The sequence below is a fragment of the Hirundo rustica genome, chromosome 13, assembly GCF_015227805.2.
Source record: "Hirundo rustica isolate bHirRus1 chromosome 13, bHirRus1.pri.v3, whole genome shotgun sequence".
Classification (NCBI taxonomy): Eukaryota; Metazoa; Chordata; class Aves; order Passeriformes; family Hirundinidae; genus Hirundo; species Hirundo rustica.
This window is the reverse complement of record NC_053462.1, coordinates 386,877-403,541: the sequence shown is the minus strand read 5'-3', so window position 1 is coordinate 403,541 and position 16,665 is coordinate 386,877. Positions and strand designations below refer to the sequence as shown.

At 40.4% G+C, this 16,665-nt stretch overlaps 1 protein-coding gene across 2 annotated transcripts in view; it reads left to right on the top strand.

Annotated features, from left to right (window-relative positions):
- The first annotated feature begins 57 nt into the window (after positions 1-57).
- CIB2 (calcium and integrin binding family member 2) overlaps positions 58-16,665 on the top strand; it is a 43,278-nt gene continuing 26,670 nt past the window's right edge. Inside the window, exon 1 of one of the 2 annotated variants that reach the window (XM_040077381.2) lies at positions 58-249. Coding sequence is in view for 1 of the 2 variants with exons in the window: in XM_040077380.2 (XP_039933314.1) it covers positions 6,015-6,065 (51 nt within the window). In the remaining variant the exon portion in view is untranslated. Of the gene's footprint in view, positions 250-5,666; positions 6,066-16,665 lie in introns of those variants that run through there. The other variant, XM_040077380.2, reaches the window with a different exon arrangement.

Genomic DNA, 16,665 nt, shown 5'->3' with positions numbered 1-16,665 from the left:
CAGCTCCCGCCCGCCGCTGCCTGAGGCGGTCCGAGCCTCCTTCCCCTTCCTTCAGGGCCCGCCCGCCGCTGCCCGAGGCGGTCCGAGCCTCCTTCCCCTTCCTTCAGGGCCCGCCCGCCGCTGCCTGAGGCGGTCCGGGCCTCCTCCCCCGGCCCGGTGGAGGTGCTGCCGGGGTTCTCCCCCTCCGGCGTTGCGGGATGTGCCGGGGCGGACGGCCCGGTGCCGCCGGAGGATGCGGTGTCTGAGGAGGTACCGTTGTGTCATTTCTGTGGAGACAAACAACCAGTTTTCAATGAGGCCCCAGTTTTGAAATGTTTGATGGTTTTATAAAATCTCAGCCTCTACAACTGGATCGTTTATGGGGGAAAAAAACCCAAAAGTTGTTAAAAAAGACGCCAGATTTTCGTTGAAGTAGAAAAGAAGCTTCCTAAGCCCATGTACTTTCAAGTGTTAAAAACAAAGCCGTTGAAATCGGGACCGTTTAAGACCTTTTTGCCTTCATTTCGGAGGTACTTTTGTCTGTTATTTTTCAAAGCCGCTGCAGTGTCGGAGGAGCGGCGGGGCTGTGAGGGGCCCTGAGGGCGCGGTGCCCGCTGCCCGCCGGTCCCGCCCAGGGCGGGGAGCGCGGGCCGCTCGCTCCCATTGCGGGCTGCCGGGAGCGCCTGCCGCCTTCCCAGGGGAAAGCACCGAGCTGGAACTAAGGCAGTTTGAGCTCGTACCTCTGGGAATGACCGCTTTTAAAAACTTCTCCCACCTTTCTTACGTTTGGCAACATTAAAATTTGGATTTTGTCTCAGAGTAATTTCGTACCAGTTTTTGGTGATAGAGTTAGCAGATTACTAGCAGCTTTTCCAGTTTCTTAGCTGAGTCTTGGCTGTGCTTAAAAGCTGAAGGCTAAGACTGTGTGTTTAGTTTCCCCTTCTTTTAAATGTGTGAGTAGAAATTCTTAGAATGACAATATACAGCACTAGTAGCCTGCATTCTCTGAGAATCACTTGATCCACTTGCTGCGCTTTTTTTTTTTTTTTTTTTTTTTTTTTAATGACAGGACACAAGAGGTCCTCACATTTCCTCTACTGATGTTTTATCTTGGTTTTAATGTTGCTTTGAATTGAGAATTGTCATTCAGATGTCTGTAATGGCAGGTGTGCAGAATTCTCTTGGTACTGATTTTCTTCTGGTAACTTTATACATAGTTAACAGATATATTAATGTTGCTTTCTTGTGTTTGTGACTCTGTCTGCATCTACATTGTTAGGTTGCACTTGGATTGTAAATTGAGGGGAGGGGAAATATTGTGGACAACTTCTTTACCCATTTTCAACGCCCATTTGTCTGTGTCTTTTGGGTGTTACCATAATAATGCCACAGTAAAAAGGCGTTAACAGTGGCTGGCTTGGATCTGTTCTGAGAAGGGCTGCACAAGACAGTAATAAACCCATGAGTAGTTATTTTGCCTAAGAAAATGATGCCTGTGTGGAGACAGCAATTCTGTCTTTTCCCTAGTGACTACTATATTCCCTATGGGGGAATTCATTATATTACATTTAGCCTCCTAAGGTAACCATTACTTTATTATTATTACTATTATTTTGTCCCTGAGGCAAGACATTGTCTTGTGTAAAACACCTTTTAAAAAAAAGAAAAAGTAATTTCTGTTTATTAAGGATGAATTTGGCTTTACGAAATGTACTCAGAAACCTCCCTTTTCTTACATAGTGTATTTTTTAAGCTAGATAGGTAAGATCATAAAACCAACAAATTGTCACACAAAGTTTTCCTTTCTGTTTATTTTCTTTAGCATTAAAATTCCCTAGAAAGTTCCTGCTCCTCACAGCAAAGCTGGCAGCTTTCCCTAGTTTGAGAGACATGAGTTTTGCGTGTTTCTCAAGCTGTTCACTCATTCGTCAGACAGGGCCCAGGCCCACGAAGCCTTCTCTCACAGCATATCCCTTTCAGACAAATTTAGTGGGATCTGAGCATCCTCCCATCCATCATGTGTTGGAAAAGCAACTTTTTAACCTGCTGCAGAAGCAAAACGTGACATTTTTCACCTATTTTAGGTTTTTATAACTGTGTATTTACAGTTCATTTTTTATTTCTAGTTTGTGCAATTGCAATGTTTTGTAGCTCTGTAGCATCTTTATGGATTTATTTTTTTTAGCTTCACAACAGCTGTGTTAGGTGAATGTTATTATTTCTTCTTTATCTGTATGCAAACAGAATTCGGAATGGCTTTCCAGTAAATACCCCTTCCCAAAAACTTGCGGTGGGAGGGGGGATTTTTACAGCATCAGTGGAGGATAGAACTTCTCCCATTGCACCTACTGATCACAGTTACACCTGCAGTAGCAGTGAGCCAGCCCTAAGGACTCGTGCAAGGTAACAACAGAATAAATGTACAGGCAGCCCCTGTGAATCAAACAGAGTAACTCTTCATGAACAGTTATTCTGCAAGGTAACATCTAAGTGGTGGTGTAACGGGTGTGAAATTTCTTAGGTTCTTTTCTCCCCTATTAAAAGCTGTAGCAAACCAACACATAAAAGCAGCAGTTGTGCAACGTGCTTGTTAAAACTCTGCATGGATCCTCTTGTGGTAAAGTGGTCTGTTCAGAGTAGCTTGATCCTCCTTTGGTGAGGGGGAAGAGTTTATACTTAAACTACTGTCGCATTCTCATTGCATAATTTACAGAGGCAATTTGAGGTACTCTGACCTGTCTGTTGGAGGTCATTAAACTTACACCTCTCCTATTAAATCCGATCGGTCACCTGCTGTGACAGCCAGGGCTTGCAGCACTTCGGAGCAGAGAAACTGGACCAAAGGCTGTGTGGAGCTGCTAGTCTGGTGTGTCCCATTGCCTGAGCTATGGCGACAAACCCCTGCAGCTGTGGTCAGGTGGGGCCGGTGCAGCTGAAAACCATCTTGCTGTCAAAAACTGCACTGGGGTGCATGAGTAACGGTGTATTTCCTTCTCTGGGATTTAAACTTCTAGAGCACATGAGTAGGGGTTATTAAACTGTTGCCTTGGGTACAATGGGCATTGAAATGGCAAGGTTATTCTATATATACTGTCCCCCTGAGTAAACTTTATCTTGCAACGGATGCAAGATGTTTGTTACCTATTTCTAATAGCTTTAAACCACTTGATTTAACAACCAGTTTTAAAAGCTGAAATACAGTGAAATGTGGTGGTATTGGTAGTGTTTAAGGTCCATTCTTGCTGTGCACATTGAAAAGCATTATTTTGTTACAGCAACATGCTGGGAGTGAGTTTGCTTATCGCCCAACTGGCAAATAAACTAATCTTTGATAAATATGAACAGATAGAAATCCAGAAGATCATCTGACCTTTGACATGTGCAAACAAATAGGAGTGAAAAAGACTTTTTGCAATATATTTGTCTTTAAATTTTAACCAAGTAGCACAGCAAGACAATTGTGCATTGAGATGTAGTTACCACTGTGATGTGCTTGAGGGGAGCTAGCTGGTGTAGTGTAAGCCTCAACAGTGATACCTGAATCCTCTGGCCTACATTGTAACCACAAGTAAGCCTTACCTGGTTAATGATTTCCATTAAGCTCTGCTGCTGTTTTACTGCTGTTATTTTGATTCAAAAGATAGAGACTTTCTGATGTGTGTGTCATTTAGGGTACAGGGGAAGCAGCCAGAGATATAAAAGCAGATGAAAAATGAAGAGATGGGATGTCAGGTTTTCACTGTAGGAGTGCTCTTAAGCGTACAGAAACAGAAGATTGAAAGATATGGAGCCAAATCCACCCCTGATGTCAATTAACTTCTATGTAATGACATTAGTGGTAATTTGGCCATTTATATTTAATCTGATTTGCATAGCTGGGCAGCTTGAAGTAGGTGGCTGTGAATGGAATGCCATTTCATGCAAATCACTTGCTTAAGTATTGGCCTGGTCTGATTAAGAGCAGCTGTTATCTCTTGCATTTTAGTAGCACCAGATCAGAGATATTAGCCATGCTTAATTATATGTATAACCACTAAAGCCAACAATGGAGCTCATTCAGGGCTAAGGACAGGTAAGAACTTTCAGAACAGTGCAAGTTCTTAGTCTCAAGGGGCCCTTATAGATTGTTTTTTGATTCAAAAAAAAAAAAAAAAAAAAAAAAAATGCTGTATTTTACAGATTTTTAAAAATTATTTTTAATGTTCTGACTTACCTATGCAGAACTTTTTGTAACATGATAGGAATCCAATGCCACTACACACCAGGGAAAAGAAAACAAACCCCAAAACACTAGTGGCTGGAAAAACAGAGATCGGTTTGGCCATGTAACTGTCAGTACAAGCGTATATTTGAACAGATGTTTGCTGCACTCTTGGTCTCATGGTAAATCATTCCATTTGTATTTTCCTTACCACTGTAGCTTCTTCCTGCCCTCTTATTCTGAAACTGCGCTCCAATCTCTATTGCTAGAATGCATTTCTTTGATGTTACAATTCTGATATTTGCTTATTGCTAATAAGCCTTGTTGCTTACCTTCTCATCCCAAGGTATTATTTTGTGTATGGGAACTATCTTGTAATTTTTGTAGCTCAAGGCAGTGCTGGTTTGCAGCTAATCAAATCTGCATTTCTAAATGTTATAATTTGAATAAGCCATCTCTTACAAGTTTGTGGTTCAGCACATTGTAGAATGTTTTTACTGCATATCCAACACACGTCATAGGATATTTTTACTATGTATACAATATATTTGCTTTCACTGTTATTTTTAAATGTTTGGTTTTTGTTGTGACATGCCGAGGTAAAGTGAACTCCTATTATCCAATCCTGCTATCAGGCCAGGATCCTTAGAAGCTGTAGGGAAAAGCACAAGAGAATTCTCCAAGTTGTTTTTTTTTTTATTGAACTTGCTATCTTGATGAGCAAATAATGACCACTGGCAGACTGCAAATAAAGAAGTTGGGAATTTTACCCTGTTCTGTTCTGATGTGCATGAGCTTATAATGGGTCCTTCTTCCCCACTGCCATCCTTTCTCACTCAGACTTATTCCTGCTGCTGTTATAAAAACTTATCCTTCTGCAGATGTTAGATAATATGATTTTGTCTCTCTGCTTCTCATAGATGCTCTTTTATTTTTTTATTTTCCAGTCTGTCGGGTTGTGGTGTTCTAAAACACCCCTTGAGCCCTCTACTGGCACTTTCTGCTTTTGCTTTAGGCTGTGGTAGCGGTTTTTCCTTCCCAGCCGTGCTTGCTTGAGCCTAAGGAGGCAGGTTAGCGGCTGTTAAACTACTTTAATCTTGCTGACTTTTTAAAATTTAGTTAACGTGCGAAGGGGTCCTTGCGCTCACTGCTGTACCCGGCAGTTTGGTACCCTCGATGGCGAACTCGCATCCTCGGTAGGCACGGTGCAGACCCGAACGCTTCCCGCGGAGCTCCCGCGGCAGCCGGTGCTGGAGCGGAGCGCTGAGCACGCCGCGGGCTGCAGCCGGCCGGGCAGCCCGGGGCAGGGCGGCTGGCACAGCGGGCTGGGCTCCGTGCGCCGTGCCCCTGCGCTCCCCTGTTCCCAGGCTGGAGGGGGGGGCCCGGGCAGTACGGCTGCGCTGCCCGGCGCCGCCGGCTGACGCAGAGCTGCTCCAAAACCTGGAGGTGCCGTGAGGAGCGCCCAGAGTGAGTCCTCGAGACAAGAGAGAGCTGCGTTCTGCTGGGAGCGGCTGCTCGGGGTTTGGGTTATAAAAGATCCGTATGCCTCTTAGAAAAGCATCTGAAAAGGGGCAGATTGGTATCCCTGGTTTTGTGCACCTGCCTGGGATTTTAGCGCTTTCCTTCCTGGCACGCTCCAGTCGAGCCTTTGCAAAGATTTCCCAGGCTGTGGCCTTCCTCACTGGACAGGTGCAGTCCAAACCACTTCAATGCAGGCTCTGGGGTTTTTTCAGCACGCTCACGGAGTATACGTGCTCTAAATGCCTACGATACAGAGGAATCCAGCTACTTCTAATGGGATGCATTTGCAGAGAGGAAGAATTCCTCATTTAAGATGGGTAATAAGCAAACGATATTTACTGATGAACAGCTAGATGCCTACCAGGTAAGAAATCTTGGTTTGCATTAGGGGATGGAAGGGAGCAATCTACGTATGTTTGTGATTTGGGGAGTGGTTTTTTATCCCAGTATAATTGAAAACTTTCTTTGTAACCTGCGTCCATGTATTCTACTGTTCCTTTCAGCAGCTATAGTAGTATTCTAAGGCTGGGTTGTTGAATATACTGATTTAATTCCCTCTCTATATAGAGGCAGAAGGGTCACATCCTCAGTGTCTGAACTAAGAAGCAGAATAAAGATTATGACTATCTTGACGAAAGTGTAGCACCCTCTCTCCCCGATGCCTTTGCTGACAATAGCGCAGAAAGGAAAAAATAGATTTTGTCAAAATTCACTTCTCCTAAGGATAAGTCAGAGAAATATGCTTAATGTAATTCCAGAATAGGTGTCGTTATGCTTGCATCCATTCCTGGAAAGCAGTTTCTTACCTCATCATAAGTAAGTGCGCATTTTATGTCAGGGATAACTTGGTACTTCTTTATTTACTCAGCATTGCATCAACTACTTTTAAATAGGGAAAAAATTAAAAAAAAAGAATTCCCAGTTTTTAGTCATGTTTCAGCACAATGCAAACCTCACTGAAATGGATTGCAGGAAGCTGTCTACACAGTGGGCATCTTGGACAAGTTTCTGAAAATATAGTGGGGCAAAGCATTGAGTAGAAGTGTGCTAAAGAGGGAGGCAGCTGACTGCTTATTAAGAGAGGCAGCCAGGGTTGGCTGCACTGCTCTGTTCTTCTACATGAAGTGACAAACATTGAATTAGCGGCACAAAACCCCAAGATTTTGTTTATCTTGTGATAACCAAGGGACAGATACAGACCCTTAAGGGACTAGATAACTTAATAACATTTTACCTTTGTGATCTTTGATGAAACCCATTGAAGCAGAAACTAATATTTTAGTTACTAATTTTATTTCAAGTCACTGCTAACATGGACTTGTCACAGGTGTAAATACTGACCCACAGAGTCAGGCAAGGTGTATATGCTAAAATGTTTTCAACCATTAAGGCATAAATTTTTATAAATACCTAGTGGGTTTTTTTTGTCATTGTAGGAAAAATGACAATGGATCTTCTTAATTTCCACTTTGTCACACTTCTCACCCGCAGTGAGAATCTAAGTTAATTATCTTAGACTTAGTGGTCCAAGATCCAAAAAAGCTTTTCACATCCCTGCTGGATAGGTGAGAGAGAAATCCAAGATCTGTAAAGCACCAGTGCCTGTCTTCCTACTAACAATAAAAGTGAACACAGAACAGAGCACAACTGCAGTGAAACAAAACAAAATCCAAATGTAATTAATGTTATCTTCTTGACATAAACTGGCAAATGCAAGAGCTGAAATGTCATCCCTAATTCAGTGCTCTTCATGTAGAAATTGCCTCTCTCTAATGGCTTTTCCAGCCCCTGCCTTTTATAATTCTCGGTAATTGATCTCAAAGCCTGGCAGGAGTTGGGCCCAGTGGATTGAGACACCTTTGGGATTTCTCTGTTACAGGCAGACTTGCAGTTCATTAGTGTAGAGCTAGACATTTTTTGGCTAGTAACAACACTTGTTATGTTTGGCAAGTCCTATAAAGTAGCAGGTTTCAGGACAGTAACTGACCTGCAGAATTTGCCAGGAAGGAGCGTTAGCCTCGTGCTGTGACGAATCCGATAAAGATGTAATTTTGATGGTGATTTGCCTCTGATCCATTAGTTTTGCATCCCTCTTCAGTCTTTTAAATAAAAAGATCCTGGGTTGACTGCTGGAGCCGCCCACACAGAGAGCTCTTGCCTCTCCATGGCATCCTGGGGGAAAAGGCATTTTGTATAATACAAGTGGAGCTGTTTCACTTGGAGTTTGCCATCTTATCTGCCTCCTTCTCATTTGTGGAATTTCTTCAGAATAGAAAAGGGAAGAATGGGGCAATGTTTCCATAATTTTTTTAGTGCAGGTTTTTCATGTCTTGAGCCAGCAGTTGAGTTACCAGGGCCTCTAAACTGTGGGCCAAAGTAAAACATTGTCCACTTTGCAACAGTCTGTTGTGCAAATCTGTACCCAAGTGATCAGGAAGGCATCTACATATAAATTGCTTTTATAAATCGGTCATTGAGTCTTTTTTTTCCCCTCTAAACAGTTTCTTGTGAATTTACGTGTCTGTGAGTTGGTACTGTACTCCTTATGACAGCAGTCCAGGGTACAGTGTTCATAGTATCAGCATTCAGGAGCAAAAGTGTTGATCTTTTTTGTAAAATCTTGGTTGTTCTCTTTTTTTTTACTTTCTCCCAGTTTCTGTTGGAAGACTGCTCAAAACCTCACTCACCTCAGGGTTAGGCTTATCATTTCTTTATTGAAATATATTTCTGGACATTGTATTATCTGGTCGTAACTTCTATTATTGCTGTTTTTGTACAAATTGCTTTGAGTGTACAGCACCTAATATTGTTTCATGAGGAAAATTTTTATGATTTTTTAAAAATTCATTGTGTTTTACGTGCTTGTTCCATAAGAGACACTATGAGAAGAAAAAGTGAGAAGTTCATGTGCTTAAAGTATGGTAAAACCTATGCAAGTGGTTTTGGCTTTAGAGAATGAGGATTAAACTGCAGAAAAGTCACCTTCTTGAAGAGCTAGCATACATAAATTTTAGATCATTAGTGCGATATTAATGAAATAAAATAAATCAAAACATTTGATTTACCTAAAACTTTCTGAAAAGCCTATGTATCCACCTTTTTTGCATGTAAATTGTTATATTGAAGAGCCACTTTTTAGCAGAACTTTTGACTTTAAATTAAAGAGTTGTAAATGTGGTCACCCACAGGATGGCATCAGTGTTTTCAATGGACAAGTTTTTTAAATGCTTTTAATTAAGACTGGTGACGGGTAGCTAGTTGAAGCTGTTTGTACAAGAGACCTGTAATAGAACTTGATAATCCTAAACCATTCAGCTTTTTTCTTCCTTTTTTTTTTTTTTTCATTCAGGTAGGTAGAAGCAAAATAAAGAAAGGAGATTTGCACCTTTGCAGTTCTAACACCTTGCCGTAACATCTGCTGTTAAGATCATATTACCTGTCATTATGATAGAGTTCTTGTTGTCAGATCTTTACGTTTTCATAAGATTTGTGAAATGTTTTGCAAATTTGGCTTTTGCTAACACTGGGTTGCTCATTTAAAATACTGGCCTTGTAAGAAAAGGAATTTTACTGGGCATTTATGGTTCTTAGGCCCTTAGAGTTCCAGTTGTGGTTTTTAGGGTTTTTTTTGTGAATGGGGTTTTTGGTTGTTGAGGGGTTTTTGTATAAAAAATGTGAAATCTAACCAAGGTCTGGTGAGGGAAAGGTAAGTATTGATAGGCAAGAAAGATGAGTTTCATTGCAATAAAAGAACATTTTAAAATTAAGGTTTTAAAAGCTGCCTACAGATTTTGGAGGTCAAGTCTCATACTGAGAAAAGAAAATAAACTGAAATTTTAGGGTGTTTTGAGTGATGCTGTGCACAGATGCTTGAAGCAATGGAAAATACAGAATACAGGTACGCAGTAAAGCAACATCAGAACCATTTATTCACCTCGATGCACAGCATTTCTCACTGTAAAACAATTGTATTGAGCAGGAAATGCAGAGAAATTGTACTTGGGCTGTGGACAAACTCCTGCACTGTTCAGTTAATCTCATTCCCTTTTCTGGGATTACTTTTACTTGAATTAAGAGATCTGAATTCAATACTAATTCAGTGATTTTTTTTTTTTTTTTTTTTTTTTATTTTTTTTTTTTTTTTAATTTTTCTTCTAGAACCTAGAGATGATAAGGCATATTACTGGTTTTATTGCAAGCCATTTTTATTTGTTCATTTGTGGTATTATTTACTTTGCATTATTTAATGCAGTCTCAAAACAAACTGATGTTTACCCTGGCAGTCTTATAGGCAATATTGCAATGCAGCATAGTACAATGAAGTAATGACTTTCTTCTTTTATACAAGAATTTCTCTATTAAAGAGCTCACTTTTTTCCTTTTATCAAAATTTAAGTCAAAGTGCAATACAACTATATTTCATGAGAATTATGCAAAACCAGATTAAACAAGTTATGTTCTCAAGAAACACCATTTGTAAAGTAAAATAGGTTCATCAAGCTTTTAAAAAGCCATGCTTGACTTCACCCAGGGTCTTGGAAAATTAACCCTTTGCAAGAATACAGAAAGTATACAAAAGTATTCATAGGTTCCCTAGGATCTTCTGTAAAAAGTATTTTTCATTTGATACGGTATTGCTGTTATTGTGCAAGTAGAAGTAGCATAATAATGGGGCACGTTTTTTGTATCCTTTGGTCAGGTTTTGGTGCATCTGTAGATTGAGCAAAATTACTTTTGTTGGCAGTTTGCTTCTTTTCAGTCCTTGCTAATGTCTGACTTGTTTTTACTCCCCTGTTGCCGTATGAATACATTAACCTTCTTAAGATGGTTTACAGTTCATAAGATGTAGATTTTTTCCTTTTGAAATTCAGTGGGTGTTTTGATTGGTTTGGCTGTAATTGTGAAGTATATATGATGACAAGCAAGGATGAGCTCTATGGTAAAATTTTCATTGGCATTCTGATGCAAACAGCTTTTTTAACTCATTAACTCTGTTAACTCTTTATAGACTAGCAGTAATGAAAATACATAAATATCTTGCAGACTCAGTCTTGCCAGTCTTAGCTGTGTGAAACGTAGAACAAAAGTATTGCATTTGTAAAGCATTACCAGAACAGAGTTAATAATAGATCTTATATAAAAGTTCATTTGCTTCTGGTATCAGATTCTTGGTTGCTTCACAGGATGATGTTTTGGTGGTGTTTTGATTAAATGCTCTTACACACATTTTGTACTTTGGCAGAGTACAAAACATCGTTTGTGATTTTAAAAATGAAGCCTCTGAAGTAATTTGCTTGAAATATTACCTTTTAAAGTGCTGCAGCTTCCAATAGTTAGCATTTTTTAAGAGCTGCTCTCAGATAGCTAAAAGGTTTATAGTACCTGCATTGCCTATAGTTTGCTGGCTTTTGTTGGACGCTGTTGTGGTTTTTTTAATGTGCAGTGATTTTGTACGACTGATTTATATTATTTTCTTATTTATAAAAGTTTCCAATGAAGCTGTTCCAGGATCAAAGTAAACCTGACCTTATGAAACTATTCCAATACAAAGCAGAATATGCGTTGTTGTCAGGGGTTGGCACAGTTTGGTTTTTAGTTAAAGAACAATGTAGAGTGTTACCCTGTCAGGACCTTGGAGTTGTTTTAGAAAGGACAGGGACCTATTAGAAGCTAGGTTGGGATACTGGCATCTGCTTTGACCACCGAGAATGTTAAATGCAACTTTGGGAAGTACCCATATAAATCCTGATTTTGTTCAGGTCAGGCCTTTTCCTCTTGGCCAGGTGAACAGGTAACATTGAGTAGGACCTGCTGCTCCCCACACCCCCCCTTTGGGGGGAAGCTGGCCCCTGGTAACAGCCATGGGCCTGGTTGTGCCAAGGACACCCTGATTGTCACCGAGGGGTGGGCAGAGCTTTCTCCCCCCCCCTCCTCCGGTGATTTCCAGACAGAGAGGAAAAGAGTGGAGGGAGGAAACCGGACTGAAGTGGTGAAGTGGTGGGGGAGAGGCTGCTGCCAACAGAGAGCACATGGCCGCTGCAGGCCTGAGCAGAGTTAACCCTCTCCTGGCAACATGAAGTTTCCAAGGCCTAACCCTTCTCTGAGAGAGAGAAAAAAGAGTGGGCGTAGAAAAGACACAGCATGGAGTCAGTGGAGCAAGAGTGAAGGAACTGATAAAGATTATTAGAAGGAGGGATTGAGGATGTGGACATTTTTAACTGGACTTCTCTGGTGTAAACTATGGAGAAATGGGCTGTTTCTTGTAACATCTTAATGTTGTTTGAGGGAATGCTGGTTCTAGTCAAAGTTGGGGGTGGATATGGTTAGGATTTAAGTGGGAATTTTAAAGCCTCTCACTCCTGGGGTAAAAAGAGGTCTCAGCCTTTGAGACAAAGATGATTTTAGAGAGAAAGTGATTTGAAGCCCTCAGCTCCTAGAGTAAAAGGAGGTCTCTATTTCTTTTGAGATAGAGACAATTTTAGAGATAGAAGAGGATCCTTGTTTTGTACTAGAGGAAGCAAACAATACTCCATATACACTCAGAGGCCCATGAGTAGCGAAGGAAAAGGCTGCTAAGGGATAGAACAGCATAATCTGCAAAAACTCCAGGCAGTTGTAGATTTACAACGTTGGGAGCCACAAGACAGTTATTGTCTTGTGACGAATGTTCCTATAGGACTCTAGAGAGACTCCTCTCCCAAAGTGATGAAAGATTATGTTTAAATAGTGAAACTGACTGAAAATCGTAAGTTGTGTTTCTTCTCTATGTTGTTTTGTAAGAAAGTTAACAGTTTGTAGGGGGAGGGAAGAGTGTTTTGAAGTTTCATTCTGTTTTGTTTTAGGTGTTTTTTTTCAACTTTTCCGTTCTTTTAGTGCATGTTAATAAAATGATTTGTTTATTTTTAAGCTTGAGCCTGCTTTGTTCCTCCTAATCCTCTCCCACAAAAAGAAAGGGCACTGTGAAAAGTGCATATTATATGGCTCTACGCAAGATATTTACTCTATGTATTATGTTATATTGATTAGTAGTACTGTATTAATATTTTGATAGTATAGTAAATGTAGTTTTGTAGTTAAAATGTAGTTTTTGTAGTTAAAATAGAAACTATGTGTGTGGGATATTTTTTTAAAGAGAGGAAGGGGGTACTCACAGAGCTAGCAGCCACAGGATATGTAAATCTTTCAGAGGAAAAGAATTTATTCCTCCCTTATCAGAAGAGACCAACTTCTCCTTCCTCACTCAGCCCTGAAGAGCCATAGGGATTAAGGGGAAGAAAGTGACACTGACCAGAGAGAATCCTTTGTTTAAATGGATTTATGCACTATGTATGAGATGTATGAATATTCAACAGGCTATTGCTTTTAAGAGTTAATCGTCTGTTAATAGGCGTCCTTTTTTTGGAGCTTATTTGCCTGGAAAAGCACCCAGACGTCTGTAACTTTGTTTTTATTGTCTCACATTGTCCTAACCCTAATTGTCCAAATTTTTATTACTCTGATTCTATTACTATTTTTATAACCATTTTATTACTATTAAACTTCTAAAATTTTAAAACCAGTGATTGGCATTTCTCACAACACTAAGACCACTACACTAAATTGGGCAAACAAAATTTAGCAAACATGAAACCACTCCATTAACTGGTGTTTCTGCCCGGTTGTAACTGAAACCATTACAGTTGTCTTAGAAGAGAAGTATGCATTTAATGGCTTTCAGAAATACTGTTTCACAGCATATTTGAGTATTTCTGTTCTTTCATTCTGTTCATTTTTCCAGTTTTTGTTCTGTAGGGGAGTGTTTTGCATGCCGCCATGAAATTAACTTTATTTCAGAGCTGTGCTTTATGCACTGTACTCGTTTGGGAGCAGTGATTGGTAACCTCCCATTCACTGAACTCTGCTGCCATTCATAAGCTGTGTGATGCCCTGGGGAACTGGCTATCCATCCCCAGAACAGCTGACACTGAGCTGAGTGGAGCCACACGTCCTGCTGTGCTGGATGGACACTCTACAGTTAAGCAGCAGCATTGTCAGAGCATCTCTCTCTCCTTTCTTGTTTTGTCCAAGTCACTGTAGAACTCAGTACAAAGACGAACCAACCACGGAGTTTGCAGTCAAGCCCTGCAGATGACTGGACAGGGTGGTGGACCACCATATTTCAGTCTGTTCTGTCCTAAATCTGCATTCATCAGACACAGGAAATAAAAGAATAAAACTAACACCATGTGCATGCTGCTCTGCTATAAAAATAAGTTTTAAGAGCAGAGACTATTAATTGTGCTTTTATTCTGAGTGACTTGCAGGAAGTCCAGTTACCAGCCATGGGCCAAGCTACCTGTGGAACCTAAATACACCAGCTGTCTGCCTCTTCTCTCTGCAAAGCATTTTAACAAGCAGTTACACCATCTAAGTGATAAATTTGAGAATCAAGTCCCATTATACAAGGTCATGATGTCATGGAAATCAATGGGAAATTTATTTTCTGTTTGCTTGGTTTTATTCACTTGTTACAAGATGTTAAGTAGATAATTGCAGGTTTGTTTTAGTGGTATCTTACCTCCAAACAACCATCAGTGATCCCATGTTAAACTTCTAATTAACGATGAATAAAGGCACAAGGAGAGACTGAGTGGGAGAAGGTGCATGTTTGCTCTCAGGGGCTGGAATAGGTGACCTGTCAAGGCAAAGCCTCTGTTCTAAAGAATTTAAAACCCCCAAGGGCCTGCTGTTAGCAGAAGTCTTTCAGACCATTGTATAGCACTGGAAATAAAGGCAATAATTCCCAGGATCCGTTCTTGCCAGTAATACTGAACTGATAAGAATTATGAAAACTCTGGTAATATTTATTTGTTCAGTATTCAGCTTCTGCATTTCTAGCAGGACTCCCAGTCATTTCAGTGTCCAGGCAGAAAAGACAGGTTGCTTTTTGTGCTCTTAGTAAACTAAAATACAGTCCACAAAATAGCAAATGTGTTCTATGATACCTCTGGCTTGCAGAAAAATCAAAGTTATCACGTGCATAAATGACAAATGCTTTCCACAGCCCACTTCACCTTTCCTTATGAGAGAGTGAATTTAACATGTTTACTTACTATTTATTGTCCTTCATTGTATATTTTTCTGTATGAATGAAGTAGCCAGAAGAAAATTGGATGATTCACCTCTGTTTCTTTGGACAAAAGTCTTGAATTAAATTGCTGAAGTTCCAGCAACTGTAAAATGTAATTATGTTATTTAGACCTTTTTTCCATTATGATTTTAATCCAACTGAGGGTTGTGCTTTCAGGGAGAAAAAAAAAAAAAGAAAAGGAAAAAGAAGTCAGTCCTGCACCCCTTTCCTTTCCTGCCCTCAGTAGATGCTTGTTTCACCTTCATCTCTTGTACCAGCGCTGCCAAGGCTATTCTAAGTCACTGAAAGGAAATGATCCAAGCTGGAAATGCATCCATTATTGCTAGGTTCATTTACAAACACATTAGTTCCTTCCTTCAGAGTTCTCTGATGCAGTTATTCTGCTCATAAAGGTGAAGTCTGCGTAAAGGAACAGGCAGAAATAAGAAAGTGGGAGATCATCTGGCTGGATCAAAAGTATAGACCAGGTCACAATGAGTGATCAAGTGGGGCTTTGATCCTGAATAGCTTTGAGATCTCTCTTAAGAGTGAAGCCATTCCTAAATTTTTTTGATGCCCTTCATCCCTGACAATTCCATGCAGTTGGCAGGTGTAATTGAAATAGAGCTGTCAGTAATGGTGGTCAGGCAGATAGCTGCAACTACTTCTGCTATAGAGGTTTTCAGTATTAGTGGGGTTTAGATTACATTAGTAAAATTTTTGTTGATTAAAAACCAGGCAGGCAGCAGTGTTTATTGTCAATGTCACGAAGCAACTCAGAATAAAATATAAAAAATGCATGGACTGTCAGCAAAAAAGGTTTATTACTGACCTCTTAATTTGTCTTCCAAGAGCATTTCTGCAGGACTTCTGCAAGGTAAAGGGTAACTTTTCCTTTTAATCTTTGTTTCCATTTGTATATCACTTCCCTATCAGCTTGCTAGTTAAGTAGCTGCTGTTTTCCCCAGCCTGTTTAGATAATTACAGATGATTGCTGCTGTGGGCATGACAATTAGTTGTGAGATTATACCTGCCCTTTCTTAGTAAATGAAGCATCTTTAAGTGACAGTTGACTGTGTTGATTGTGTGGAATTGCAGAAGACTTGACCAGCTGGCTCCGATGTCACTTTGTGCAGTTGCAGACAATGAGACATCAGTGTTAGCAGCTACCAAGGTGCTTCCTCCTCGGTCTTGTAACCGCACAATCCACTGAAGGAGGAGTTGCTGCTTGGGGCTCTTGTATGGAGGAGAGCAAGGCAGCTCAGTAATTGATACCTGTGGTACTGATTGCGTTCCTGGACGCCCGAGACGGGCTGTTTGCTTCTGCCACTGGGGATCCTTTGCTTCTCCTCTCCTTGGAAGAAGCAGGCATTAAGCCCCAATGTGTCTCAGCTTGAGAAAGAAATACTTTTTCACTGGTTGGCTGAAGAGCAAGACTGGAAGAGTCAAAGTAGTTTTATGTACTCTTTAAGTATGACTTACCAAGTCTGATACTGTTATCTTGTCACATACTGATTTTCAAAGATGATATATTCTAAATATCTTTACATTAAACGGGGAAAACTACAGAGAGCTGAATTGTTAGGCAAATGCCCTGCCATATCACATGGGCCTGTGAGAGAGGTGGATAATCGGGGGAATTTTCTGTGTTGGTGGTGGTTCCCTATATATACAACCTCAGGAGCTGGCTCTAAAATTGAGTTGCAAATTCTCTGTATTGATGAATGATCTCAACTGATTATCAAATATTTCATTACCACTAGTGTTCCTAGTGGTTCGTAGTCTTGGACGCAGGGCAGAATTTCCATTAAATACTGGGTAAGAGTGGAGATTATGGGATTATTTTTGAATAGGA